Source organism: Vicugna pacos, chromosome X (assembly GCF_048564905.1).
Source record: "Vicugna pacos chromosome X, VicPac4, whole genome shotgun sequence".
Classification (NCBI taxonomy): Eukaryota; Metazoa; Chordata; class Mammalia; order Artiodactyla; family Camelidae; genus Vicugna; species Vicugna pacos.
Genome location: NC_133023.1, coordinates 109,194,479 through 109,206,315, shown reverse-complemented (window position 1 = coordinate 109,206,315; position 11,837 = coordinate 109,194,479). Strand labels below are relative to the sequence as shown.

Genomic DNA, 11,837 nt, shown 5'->3' with positions numbered 1-11,837 from the left:
TGTGTGAGATCAAGGAGATGTGCACACAGCCTGCTCCCAACCTTGTTCCATGTATCAGGGGTCCTGAATTTGCTGCACAGTGGCCCTAAACCCCAAGTTCCAAGAAGCCTGCATGCTCCTCTTCCCTGGATCTGTGCTTCTGAGGGTTAAGTGGCACTGCACTGTTATACTTACTTCCAGGACTGGGAGGAAACCAACTGTTGGTGACTATATTCAGGGAACAGGGGACAAGTGGACTTCAACATCCACGTATGTGCATGTGAGATCTCTTGAGGTGAGGAATGGAGCTCAGAGTGAGTAGAGAAGAGGAAGAGGCTGGACCTGGGGCCTGTGATGTGGACCAGTGGCCTGGGGTGGGGGTCCCCCTTTCCCCACATCGCTGGAACAGAACTCGGAGGAGCCCAGGTATTGTACGCACACAACAGGTGTTGTACACAGACCCTAAGTGACCCTCAAACTTTTTCTTATTCCTGCTCTTGAATTTTCCATCCCCTTAAGTTGGCCTGGACCTGTGATTTTCTTCTAACCATCAGAATGTGAAAATGTCAATGGAATGTCACACTCTTGATTACATTAGGTATGTTCCTGTAGTTTGATCCGTCTATCATTTATGTGGTGATTTGGTTTTGTTTAGCAATGGAGAACTAATACGCCTGGCCCAGGAGAGGACAGACCTGGAGACTCCCGGTCTCCTAATGTGCCCTCTTCAATATCACGCAACTATTGCTAACACAAACTTGTTACCGATAGCTTTGTGATTTTAAATTAGCGTAACGAGCTAAACAAGGAAAAAACCCTGAAATATGCAAAGTATTCTAAATCTGAAGTTGGTTTCCTGGCAATCAAGATGGTGTATTTATTTGGTAGATGAGATACCTTGTTTAATAGTTTATTAGTTGATTTGAAACTTTCAAATAATTTTACACGTGGCATGCAGGCCCTTAATTGAACGTTGCCCTGAAAACTTTACAGCTTACATATGCTACAGTTTGTCCAGTTTGTGAAGACAGAGGCAGAGACTGGAGTTCTCCTGCCACAAGCCAAGGAAGGCCAGGAGGCAGCAGAAACTGGAGAAGATGAGGAGGATTTTCCCCTGGAGCACCTTGCTTTCAGACTGCTGGCTGCTGCAACTGTGGGAGATTAAACTTTTATGTTGTTTCAAGCCACCCGCCTACCTTGTGGTAACTGGTTATGGCAGCCCTGTGAGCAACCCTTCCCAGTTGAATTCTCTCCCCCTCTCCACAAGACGTCACCACTACCCTTAGCAAGGGGTCTGTCGTTCTCATGCGTGCCCCTCTACACACTCCGTGCGTGCATCCCCCCCCCACGCATGCCTTTTACTACATATACGCGTCCATAATCAATATGTGATTGTTTTACATGCTCTTAAACTTCGTATTCGTGGTATCGTAACGGTTCTATCCTTCTGAAACTAGTCTGTTCCCTCACCCACTTTTGCCACTGCCACCATCCAATCCTTGCCCCTCTTGGAGGTCTTTCTGTGTCTCAGACCCTTGAGAGAATTCTAGTCTCATCCCCACTCCAGCCTTTGCTGTCCCGTCCAGTTGACTGAAAATAGTGTCAAGTGGCTGGGTCAGTGCTGGCCTTACCACAGGAGAAGCTCAGTCCCTCACAGTCCTCCCCGGCCCCCCACACCCATCACTGCTCTAAACCAGTGATGCTCAAACTCTAGTGTGCTTCTCAGAGTCACCTGAAGGACACGTAAAACTCTGATTGCCGGCCCACCTTCAGAATGTCTGATTCAGTAACTCTGGAGTGGGGCCTGAGCATCTGCATTCCTCACAAGCTCCCAGGTGACGCTGATGCCGCTGGTCCACAGCAGCCCAGTGGCACCATCTGGTCTCCGGATGAGCTTGGTCATCCGTCGGTTTCTTTCAATAGAAGGAAGTAGGGGCTAGACCTCCACCTCTCCCTTTACGTTAACTGTTTATACACTGGCATTTTAATTAACTTGTGGCGGCAATAAAAGAACTTAAGACACAGTTTCAATGACAGTAAGGTGGCACAAAGCAAAAAGAAAAGATACAAGGATAGACCTGCATCAGTGTTATATACCTAAGAACTCTGCAGCTTATCCATTTCTGGCAAACTTTTATTTTTAACAGGGGCAAATGCTGTCAAACGTATCTGAAAAACTTAAGAGAAAAGTCAGATGAAGGTGGATAACACTTTTTGCATGATGAAATCGGGAACAAAACCAGTGTTGATAAAATTCCCACTGGCTACTGAGAAGCAGAAAATCTCAAATCCGTGAAGAACAATTTCGTTGTTTCTTCCTCCATCGTGTCTTTCTATGCCTGAGAACTGTGGGATGAAATAAGAGACAATTAGCAATTGCAAGCCAAGAACATGCAACACTGACTTTCTAAATCTAAGAAAACAGGCAATCCTACGTACGCCTGTTGTACCATCAAGAGAAATCAACACATTTTCCCCTTGCGACGCAGACGTTTGGACGTGTCTTCCATCATGCACCCCTCACACCAACCTCCTCTCCCACTTGCCAAACACCAGAAACGCCTGCTTTGTTGCTGTTGTTTTCTTGAGAGACTCATTAAATAAGTCAGTCTTTCCACCTTACTAGCCTGTGCTCTATCCATCAGTCACTCCCAGACCCTCTGTTTCCAGGCCTGCAAAAAGGAAGAGGAGAAGGACGGGGAAAAGCAAAGGAAGAAAGAGAAGGAGAGGACAGGCAAGATACAAGCTGACTTAATCACCAATTCAGTGGTGAACAACAGTCTTACCGAGGCTAACGTTCTTCTCTTTTGACTGACTGTCCCATGAAATATAAACCTTTACAACTGAACAGTCAGGTATCAATCAACCAGTGGGCTCCCACTTGAAAATGTTCACTTGCTACACCTTTGTCAGCAGTCACATTCTCACAGGCATTTTCTCCCAGTTAGCACAAGAGACCGTACTGCTGTAGCCCACTGATGAAGGCCCAGCTAGCGCACGTTCCAGTCACTTCAGCCGCCTGTTCTGGCAACTGTGTTCCAGACAAACAGTGCTCGGGGCTACCAGGTCTGATAAGTTTCCCACCTGCAGAAGTCTTACAGCTACCGCTCGGAGGGCCTGCAGCTGGGAGCGAAGCACATTTCAGAACACGCTCCATTCTACATTATCTAGCATACACGCCTTACGAACGTTAAGCTGTCCTGAAACTAGGCTTTAGCCAAATTTCCTTTACTACTATTTGCTTTGTGGAGGAAACTTAAAAACATAACACAATAGGCCTATGTCAGGAATGGCTGGGTGATACTCGGAGCTGCACACAGATACCTGGCTTCCCCGGGGCTGCCCTCTGCTGGGTCCACATCCTTTTCAGGTCCTCGCCCTGGTTCTTCGGTTCTTGGCCCTTCAGCTTCTTGGACCTCTTCATCAGAGTCTTCACACTGATATTCAGTCGCTTCTTTCGTGAAGAATAATACGGACTTTGGGACCAGAACTTCACGGAAAAAATAGCCCAACTTATAATCAGTGGCGATATCCAATACCCTACCCTCAGGAGAATCAGGAGGGTAGAAGTAGGTGAAGAAGGAACGACTGGGCACCTTGTCCGTGGCTGGTACCACACTTCCACGGCCCTCACACTTCTGCAGCTCGAGAGTTTTCATGGTGAGGTCTTTCCCCTCTTTCCAGTAGATCTCACAGCCTGTGCTGCTGATTATCTCTGGCCCTCTGGAGAAGAAGGGATCAGAATCATCTGGGTCTGAGCGCATTCGGTACGTTTTCGTCAGAACTTTGTTGAAAAAGTATTCGTTTGACTCAAAGATAAATTCTACGGTGAAGCCCATTGGTTCATCGACCCCAGAAAACTTTATTTTCACATCTGTCAAGTGCTCCAGGGCAAGTTCGTCATTTCCCCGGATCATCCTACCGAGCATCTTGACATTTTTAAAAGCTGTCAGCCAAAAGTGAGGTATGCCATTTATTTGCCCCTTTCCTTCAGGCTCTGCATCCATTTCTTCCCAAGCCCCTTCCGCCACACCTACTGCCCACTGACATTCCCCTTCTGTGGGCTCATGAATTGCATTGATGATGGCAGCTCTCCTATCGAATAGAGGTTCGTAGAAGGCAGCGTACTTTTTCTCGAGATCAAAAAGGTCTTTATAGAATTGGGCTTCTACTTGCGCATGTCGTGCCTGGAGGTTTTTGAGAGCTTGGACCCGCTGCGTAAGTGCTAGAGGCAAGCGCTGAGCACCGCCTGCCTTTGGGCCAGACGCCCCAACAGGGGCTGCGAGGGCCTGAGGACTCGGCCGCCACTCGCCAGCCTGGGCCCTGCCCTCGGGGCCACAGGCTCCAGCCTCCCAGGACTGGGAGGCATCAGCCAGGGCCTCGCCCCCCCACACCTCAGCTTCCTCTCCCAGGTCTTCCCGCTCCTGGGGCACAGGTCCCTCTCCCGGGGCTTCCACCTCCTGAGGAGGCGCGGGGCCCTCTGCAAGGTCTGCAAGGTCTGCAAGGTCTGCAAGGTCTGCAAGGTCCAAGCGCTGCCAGAAGCGGCGCCGAGCCCCCACGCGGCCCGCGTGGGGCCGGACCAGGTCACGGTCGCTGTGTAGAAGGGAATGGACCAGAATGCGGAACAGGGACCCAGACCGCACGGTGGGGGCCTCACGGGCACCCGAGACGACTTCTGTGCCCTCCTGCCCGTTCTCCTCCTCCTCTTCTGTCTCCCTCTCTTCCTCCTCCTCGTCTTCGTCCCCCTCTTCTGACTGGTACTCCTCCTCCTCCTGGTCCTCGAACTCGAATTCAAACTCTTCCCTTTCCCCCTCCTCCTCTCCCAGCTCTACAGCCCAGTTCTCTTCCGCTGCGGCCTCGGCGACCTCCTCCTGCCAACCCTCATCCTCCGGAAGGACTCTGAAGACGCCCTGGACTCCATCCATCCCTTCCAAAGGTGACGCACCGACCCCAAGGAGTCTGTTGTCGCCGCCCGCCCAGCCAACAGCTGTGTCCCGGCCACCTGGGATCTGGCCGCGCTCCTCTGTGGCAGACATGGCAGGAGGGACGCGGCCGACACCGACCCGGCTGCAGCGACGACTACGGCGAAGATGGCGGCCGCCGGGCTGACCGCCGTTGCGGGGAGGCTGTTGGCAGCGGGCCCGCCTGGAGGTGGCGGGGGCGGCAGAGGGGGCGGCAGAGAAGCCGGCTGCGCAGGGAACAAGAAGAGTCTGCGAAGGCGCCTGTGGGGGCCCCGGGACAGGAGAGCCCCCGGGGCAGCCCGAGAAGTGGCCCGGGGAGACTGCGCCTGCGCCGGTGGTGGCGGCCGTCCCCAAGGTGGGAGAGCGTCTGGCTGACTGGCAGTGGGAGGCGGAGCTTGGAAACGTCAACAAAGAGCCACTTCCTCCAGCGCCAGCTCTGAGCTCATTGGCCAACAGGCAAAGACTGACATGCCCGTGGCCCAATGAGTGATCAAGGCCTTCAGCTTCCCTGGGGGCCTTCGAGTTCTGGGTGGCTCTTGAAGCCCACCCAAGTCCCTTCCGTTTCATTCTACCATTGCAAGCAAAACTGCAGTGTCCCTATAGGGTGGTGCGCTGGGGTATACAAACCTGGATTTGTTCCCCAGTTTCCACCTTGGGATGGCTCACGCCAGTGGAGACACAGTTATTTACAGGGGGAGAAAGACGTGGATAGATCAAGTATCAGCAATGGTAAAAACCTCGCACAGGAGACAGAAAGAGAACGTGGAGGTCTTAATGTTGCTAAAGCTACTGAGAAAAGAACATACAAAGTTGAAACGGATGTAGTGAGAATGAAGAGCTGAAGACACATTACAAACAGGAGCTGAAAGGTGTTTCATCACTGCTCCCCCATTCACTTCATGACTCTATAAAACGAAGAGAGAGAGCGGGAGACGGAGAGGGAGGGAGAGAGAGAGACAGACAGAGAGAGGCTTCTTTTAAAGAACTGGGCTAAGCTAAGCACCTGCTATGGACTGAATTGTGTACCGTTCCCCCTCCCCCCAGAAATTCAAATGTTAAACCCTTACCCCCACCTCACTCCCTACTCCCCCCCCCCAAATGTGATGGTATTTGGAGACAGGGTGTTTGGCAGGTAATGAAGACTTAGTGAGGTCATGAGGCTGGGTTCCACACACTGGGATTAGTGCCCTTATAGGAAGAGACCATAGATCTTGATCTCCCCTGCACCACCCCCATGTGAAGGCACAGGGAGAAGTCGGCTCTCTTCAAGCCAAGATGAGGGCCCTCACCAAGAACTCGACCGTGCTGGCTCCCGGACCTTGCATTGCCCAGCCTCCAGAACTGCAGGAGATAAATGTTTTGTCTACGCTGCCCAGTCTATGGCATTTTGTTGTGGCAGCCCGAGCAGACTAATACGGCATGACAGACATTAAAAGGACAGGCTTCCTAGAATAATTTCTCAGTCAACAGTCCAAGACGTTTTGCTGTACTCAGACCCACTGAGTAGTAACGTTTTGCTGTACTCAGACCCACTGAGTGGTAATTCTACACTTAACTTTTCGAGGAACTGCCAGATATTTTCCCACAGTGACTCCATCATTTTAGAGTCCCACCAGTAATGTATAAGTGTCCCAATGTCTCCACATCCTGGTAAATATGTTTTATTTTTCACCTAAAAAATATTTCTGTTTTACCCATCCTTATGAGTGTGCTTTGGCATCACATGGTGGCTTTGGTCGCATTTCCCTACTGACTAAGGATGTCAAGCTGATTTTCATACCCTTATTGCACACCTGTGTATCTTGTTGGAGAAATCTGTATTCATATCCTATTCATACCCATGTTTTAAACCAGATTCCTCGGCTACTTGTTGAGTTGTAAGTGTTCTTTATGTGTTCTGGACCCTAGACCCTAATTAGATATATGCTGGCCACAAGAGTTTCATCCCATTCTGTACGTTGTGGTTTTGCTGTCATGTTAATGTCCTTCGATGCAAAAACGTTTTTATTTCTGATGAAATCCAATTTATCCTTTTCTATGTTTACTTATGCTTTTATCATCATATCTAAGAATCCATTGCCAAAGCAAAGGTCATGAATATTTACCCCTTCTGAAGGACTGAATCCTGTAACTCCCATAAGCATATGTTGAATACCTAATCTGCATCATCTCAGAATGTGACTGTGTTTGGTGACAGGACCTTTAAAGAGGTAATTAAGGCCAACGGAGGTCATATGGTTGGACCCTAGCCAATCGGACTGGTGTCCTAAAAAGGGAAGTACGTTTGGACACAGGAAAACACAGCAGAGCTGCACATACACTAGAGGAAAGATTATGTAAGGATGCAGGGAGAAGGCGGCCGGCTGCAAGCCAAGAACAGAGCCCTGAGAAGAAACCAAACTTGCTGACATCTTGTTCTTGGACTTCTCGTCTCCAGAACCGTGAGGAACTAAATTTGGGTTGTTTAAGCCACCCAGTCTGTGGTATTTTGTGATGGCGGCCCCAGCAAACTAATACATTTTTTCTAAGAGTATTATGGGTCTAGCTCTTACAGCTCGATCTTTGCTCATTTAGAGTTCATTTCTGTATGTGGAGTGATTGTAGGTGTCCAGCTTTACTCATTTTGATAGCCTGCTGTCCTAGTATCTTTTTTTTTTTTTTTGGTAGTGGCTCCGCTTTCTCCCCACTTAATGATCTGACATCCTTGCTGAAAATCAACCGAACATAGATTTATGGGTTTATTTCTGGACTCCCAGTTTATTCCATTGATCCGTATGTCTCGTGTTGTTTCAGTACCACACTGTCTCGATTACTGTTGCTGTGGTAAGTTTTGACACGGGGAAGTGGAATCCTCCAGCTTTCTTTCTTTTTCAAGATGGTCTTCGCTATTCCCGGTCTCCTGTAATTCCGTATGAATTCTAGGGCCAGCCTTTTCATTCTGCAGACAAGGTCACTGGCGTATTGAAAGGGATTGTTTTTCATCTGTAGATCTCTTTACATAGGATTCCTATGTGTACATTAAGAGCTCAAATTTCCAATGCTGCTGTGATGCCTTTGAGCCTCAGAATACCCCACTGGCCTAACTGTGATTTCCCCTGCTCTCACCTGAATGTCTCCTTCTTCTGGGACAAGTACCCCACCCAGCTGGGTTCTCTCCGATCAGCCAGACTAGCTGCACCCCACCTGCTCCTCTACCCAACGGGTTTTCCTTGCCTGCCAGCCAGTGGAATTTTTCAAATAAGGTGATCATGCCCTCTTGTGGGAACCAGGGAGCGCCCCACTCTCTTGCTACTCTGCAATCTCTTTCCCATCACCCCTGTCAGTTCACTCTACTCCTGAACACAACTCCCCTGCCGTGCTGCACGGCATGCCCTGTCCTCACCCCGGGTGTGAATGTGTGACTAAAAGAGCTGTCAATCACATCTGTCCGGTGCCAGTGTCGTGTGCTTGGCCATCTCACACCATTAGGGTAGGGGATCCCTCCTTCACCAGTGGGGTGGATGGGAGATAAAGAGAACTGCAGGTGGGTCAGAAGGGGGAAGTAGGGGGTAGGTCATGGGGCAGTCTTGCGGAAAGGAGCCCCCCTGGGACAGGCCCAGGTTGATCTTCTAAAGGGTTGTGGAAAGGCATAGCTTGAGGCCCCACCACAGAGGAAGGATCATGAATAATATAGCTCCCCGATTGTCTCTCAAGTGTGCCTGTTCCAAGTGAGACCCGATGAAATTCGTAAGCTTTTGCACAGCAAAGGAAACCACCAACAAAATGAAAAGACAACCTACGGACTGGCAGAAAACATTTGCACATAATGCAACCGAAACGAGATTAATTTCCAAAATATACAGTCAGTTCATACACCTCGTTTTTAACATTTTTGTTGAGTTACAGTCATTTTACAATGTTGTGTCAAATTCCAGTGTAGATCACAATTTTTCAGTTATACATGAACATACATATATTCATTGTCACATTTTTTTTCGCTGTGAGCTACCATACGATCTTGTATATATTTCCCTGTGCTATACCATGTAATCTTGTTTATCTATTCTGCATATGCCTGTGAGTATCTACAAATTTTGAATTCCTAGTCTGTCCCTTCCCACCCCCCGCCCCCTTGGCAACCACAAGTTTGTATTCTATGTCTATGAGTCTGTTTCTGTTTTGTATTTATGTTCAATTGTTTTTTTTTTTTTTAGATTCCACATGAGCGATCACATATGGTATTTTTCTTTCTCTTTCTGGCACTTAGAATGACATTCTCCAGCTCAATATCAAAAAAACAAACAACCGAATTAAGAAATGGGCAGAAGACCTAAATAGACATTTTTCCAAAGAAAACATATAGAGGGCCAACAGGCACATGAAAAGATGCTCAACATCACTAATTATTTGAGAAATGCAAATCAACACTACTATGAGGTATCTCCTCACACCCATCAGTGTCCACCATCAAAAAGTCTACGAATAGTAAATGCTGAAGAGTGTTGGGAGAAAAGGGTGGGAATGTAAATTGGTGCAGCCGCTATCGAAAACAGTACAGAGGGTCTTTAAAAAACTAAAAATAGTTATTCTATGATCCAGGAATCCCACTGTTGGACATATATCCAGAGAAGTCTAAAACTCTCATTCAAAAATGCACAGGCACCCCAATGTTCATAGCAGCACTGTTTACAATAGTCAAGACATGGAAACACCCTACATGTCCATCGACATATTAGTGGATAAAGAAGATGTCATAAATAAATAAACAAATAAACAAATAAATTGGAATACTACTCAGTCATAAAAAAGAATGAAATATTGCTATTGCAGCAATGTGGATGTACCTAGCAATTATTCTAAGTGATGTCAGACAGAAAAAGACAAATATTATATCATGTCACTTTTATGTGGGATGTAAAAAATAATACAAATGAACTTATTTATAAAACAGGAACAGACTCACAGACGTAGAAATCTAACTTATGGTTGCTTAGGGAAATGTCAGGTTGATGGTTTAGTTAGGAATATGGGATTAATAGATACACTCTGCTATATATAAAATAGATGGAAGGGATCTGATAGGAACACAATATTGTAAATCAACTTCAAACAAAGTGCCTGTTTCAAGCATGTGTAACAACCTTGCCTGTCTCCATTGTGCTGCTTTCCTAACACATGTGAGTTTGTTTGCTTGTGTGTACTAAGTTATTTGTTGTCCTTCGACTTTTAAATTTCATTATTGTTCTTCTGTTTATGTATCTATCTTTCATTGGAAATGGAGTAGTGAAGTCTCTAAGGATTATTTAGAAACTGTGTACTTATCCATTCGATTCTGTCAGTTTTTGTTTCATGTGTTTTCGGACATATAGATACATTATTATTGCATCTTTTTAATATACTGACTCCCTTTTTTAATATACAAGGCTCTTGTTTGACTATGTGACCATTTTTATCTTAAAGTCTGTTTCATCTGATATCAGTGTAGCCACCCCAGCTCTCGCTTTGGTATCATTTGCATAGAATATTATTTTCCATCCTCTTTTTTTCACCCTATGTGTCTTTGGATCTAAGGTGAATCTCTTGCAGATAACATAATTGGGGGATGTTTTTGTTAATCCCCTTTGCCAATCTCTGCCTTTTCCTTGGACAGTCTTATTCATTGGTATTATAGTAATTGCTGAGAAAGAGAGACTTTTCTGCCATTTTGCCATTTGTTTTTCCTATGTCACCCTTTTTTTGTTCTTAACTCCTCAATTGCTGCCTTTTTCTGTGATTAAATGAATTTTCCTAGTGTTCATCAGTGATTCCTTTATCATTCCTTTTTCCTTTACATTTTTAAGGGTTTTTTGTTTGTATGTTTGGGGGCTTTCTGTTTTTGTTGCTGTTTTTGTTTTTTGGTGATAACCCAGGGATTATAATTAATGTCTTAAGTTTATAATAATCAAGTTTGTATTGATACCAAGGTAGTTTCAGTAGTATTCAAAAACTCTTCTTCTTTCCAGCTTTGCCACCTCCCTTTTTGTGGTTATTGTGACAAATGATGTATTTGTGTATTTGATGTCCATTAACAGAGATTTCTTGTTAATGCTTTATAATTTGTATTTTGAATCATATATGAGAACAAAAAGAGGAGCTACAAACCAAAAATGCAGTAATATTGGCTTTTGCACTTGTCTGTGTAGTTAACTTCGCCTTTGTGGTTTATTTCTTCAGGGGCTTAAATAAATGTTCCATGTTCTTTCATTTCAGTGTCGACTCCTTTCAGTGCTTTGTTAGGTACTCTCTTAATTTTTGCTTATCTTGAAATGTCTTTCTCTCCCCTTCATTTTCCCATATATAGATTTCTTGGTAGACAGAGTATTTTTGTTCATTTGTCCTGCACTTTTACTGTGTCATTCTAATGCCACCTGCCCTCTGTGGTTTCTGTAGTGCAATTGGAACAAATTCTTATTGAGGATTACTTGTATGTGAGGAGTCATTTCTACTGTTGCTTTCAAGATTCACTCTTTGTCTTTCAATTTTGATGATTTGATCATGATGTGCCCTCTGAGTTTATCTTGCCTGGAGTTTGTTGAACTTATTAGATGTATAGATTCATGTTATTTTCTCTAATTTGGGAAGTTTTGAGTTATCATTTGTTCAAATATTTTATTCTGTTTTCTCTCCTTCTTCTCCTCTGCAACTCTCATTTTATGTATGTTGATATGCTGTTATTTGTCCCTAATTATAATTTATATCTCTTTGTGATAGTCTCTATTTTGTGACACACCTTTCTAATGTTCCCTAATTCTTTTATCATTGAGCTTATTGAAGGCAGTTGATGTAGTTTATTTTTCAAGCAACCCAAATCCTGCGCTTTATCTCTGGCAGTTTATATTACATTATAATCCAAAGCAATAGTAATCAAAACAGTGTGGT

The 11,837-nt window shown here is 45.7% G+C and overlaps 1 protein-coding gene across 1 annotated transcript; it reads right to left on the bottom strand.

Moving 5' to 3' along the window:
* Positions 1-2,092: 2,092 nt before the first annotated feature.
* On the bottom strand, positions 2,093-5,507 carry LOC116279261 (uncharacterized). The gene is made up of 2 exons (XM_031675286.2): positions 3,304-5,507; positions 2,093-2,325 (listed from the first exon to the last, which is right to left on the bottom strand). The coding sequence occupies exons 1-2, from the start codon at positions 5,505-5,507 to the stop codon at positions 2,313-2,315; spliced, it is 2,217 nt and encodes a 738-aa protein (XP_031531146.2). The 3' UTR covers positions 2,093-2,312.
* Between the last annotated feature and the right edge of the window lie 6,330 nt (positions 5,508-11,837).

What these genes read in the sequence shown, in the direction of transcription:
- LOC116279261 (XM_031675286.2), bottom strand. Translation starts at nt 5,507, where the DNA reads ATGAAACGGAAGGGACTTGGGTGGGCTTCAAGAGCCACCCAGAACTCG.